This window comes from Propithecus coquereli, unplaced genomic scaffold (assembly GCF_000956105.1).
Source record: "Propithecus coquereli isolate 6110/MARCELLA unplaced genomic scaffold, Pcoq_1.0 Scaffold113, whole genome shotgun sequence".
Lineage (NCBI taxonomy): Eukaryota > Metazoa > Chordata > Mammalia > Primates > Indriidae > Propithecus > Propithecus coquereli.
Window position 1 is genome coordinate 4,299,820 of NW_012135303.1, and position 1,842 is coordinate 4,301,661.

At 37.0% G+C, this 1,842-nt stretch overlaps 1 protein-coding gene across 1 annotated transcript in view; it reads left to right on the top strand.

The window, feature by feature from the left end:
- Window positions 1-1,435, top strand: part of ORC2 (origin recognition complex, subunit 2) — a 52,594-nt gene extending 51,159 nt beyond the window's left edge. The window contains exon 15 of the mRNA XM_012655150.1: window positions 524-1,435. Coding sequence (XP_012510604.1) covers window positions 524-610 — 87 coding nt within the window. The 3' untranslated portion in view covers window positions 611-1,435. The remainder of the gene's footprint in view (window positions 1-523) is intronic.
- Window positions 1,436-1,842: the final 407 nt, after the last annotated feature.

Below are 1,842 nucleotides of genomic sequence, written 5' to 3' on the forward strand. Positions count from 1 at the left end.
AAAAAAAAAAAAAAACATAGAAAATTAGCTGGGTGTGGTGGCACAGGCCTGTAGTCCCAGCTACCCAGGAGGCTCAGGCAGGAGGATCACCTGAGCCCAAGAGTTTGAGGTTGCAGAGAGCTATGATGCCACTGCACTCTAGCCAGGGCAGGGCAACAGAGTGAGACCCTGTCTCAAAAAAAAAAAAAAACAAAAACCAATAGGGAAGGATCTTGCTGAAAGGGAAATCAGAGTCTGGACAGAGCAGGTGAATAAAGAAGGATCTAAAGCACAGAGAAGAAAATAGTATTCTCCTACCCACCCTCCAGTCAGTCGTCTTTTCCACTATAAAGTGGTTTAACTGTAACTCAGTGTATTTAAATATATATAGCTGTGTGCCCTTTTGCCTTAATTTTTATACTTATATATTTACTTAAAACATTGCATCAAGGAAATCAAATCCATTTTTTCTTTAACCTGAAATAGAAGTGTTCAAATACCTCTTCTGAATGACTAACATACAGAGTATTCTTTCATCTTTTAGGGAACTGATGGAGTGGAGTATTTATTAATTCCTGTTGACAGTGAAACATTGACTGATTTCTTGGAAAAGGAAGAAGAGGAGGCTTGAAGCTATCTTTTACTCCTGAACCTTCCATGGAAGGGTTGTTGTACCCCAGCTGCCACTCCTCTAGTGGAAAGTGTTGTGTTTACATCCATTAGATTATTTTTCCAGCATATAAGATTTCAATTTGGGAAGGGGGGAATGTCATCAATTAGAACTTTTGATTAGCCTGGCCAGTGTACCGTCTCTAGTACTATGCAGCGGTGCTCAAGTTGGAGAAAATGTGCCTTTCATTCATTACCTCTCTGGAGACTTCTTGCTGGAATGAACAGTGTGCTCAGGGACTATTTGGAACTGGATGTTTTTGAATTCTTTTATACTAGAGATATTATTCCTAATTTTTTGAGGGCCTTTTAACACTCCCCGAGCTGATTGTTTGCAAGTGTGCTTGTTCCAGAGTGTGGAAGTATAAAGACACGGGCATCACATAAATTGGTTTTGTTTGCTGCTGTGTGCGCTGAAACCAATGAGTGTAATGGAGAAGGCAGGTCATCTTTTACTGTTTCTGAAACAACAAAAGGTATAGATCGGGAAGAAGTAGGTGATCCAGCTTTCTCCTTTTGGACTTAGGCTATGTACTTAGGGGTCGGGAGACAGGGAATATAATAGTATTCAGTTGGGATAGTGAGAAAAACATAAAGAGTATATAGGGTATATACCCAACCTAGAAAGCACATAAACAATGGATAATGATATTTGGAACAGTTAATGTCTGTGCCATGACCTTCATGATGCAAGTGAGAAGCCAGGCTAGAGAAATAAAATCCTAAATTACATTTTAGTAATTGTTTTCAAGACAACGGAAAATAAAAACATTTCATTATTCTTGTATATTGACATATTTTTCTGTTCTTGAATAACATGCAGGTGAGTAGCATTTTAATGGCTGGCTGTAAATTAATCTTGATTCCTCTGTAGACCCAAAACTCACTGTATGATATTTGTTTTTTTTCTTAAAATGATAATTTCAAGCCTTCTAAATATTTGCACGAACCTTTTTTCTTAGGAAAGAAAAAAAGGGTAACCTTGGCTACTGTTGTCAGCTTAGAGTTTTCACTTACCCCCTGATATATTTCATACTTGCAAATGAAATTCTTCCTTAAAATATCACTGCAATAAAATATGTACTGTATCAGCATTTCTCACTCATTTCTTATCTTATAAACCTCTTCCACAAACATATTTACAAAAATGCTTAGAATTTTTTTTATAGTTTCCTTGTGACATATCATTAAGTA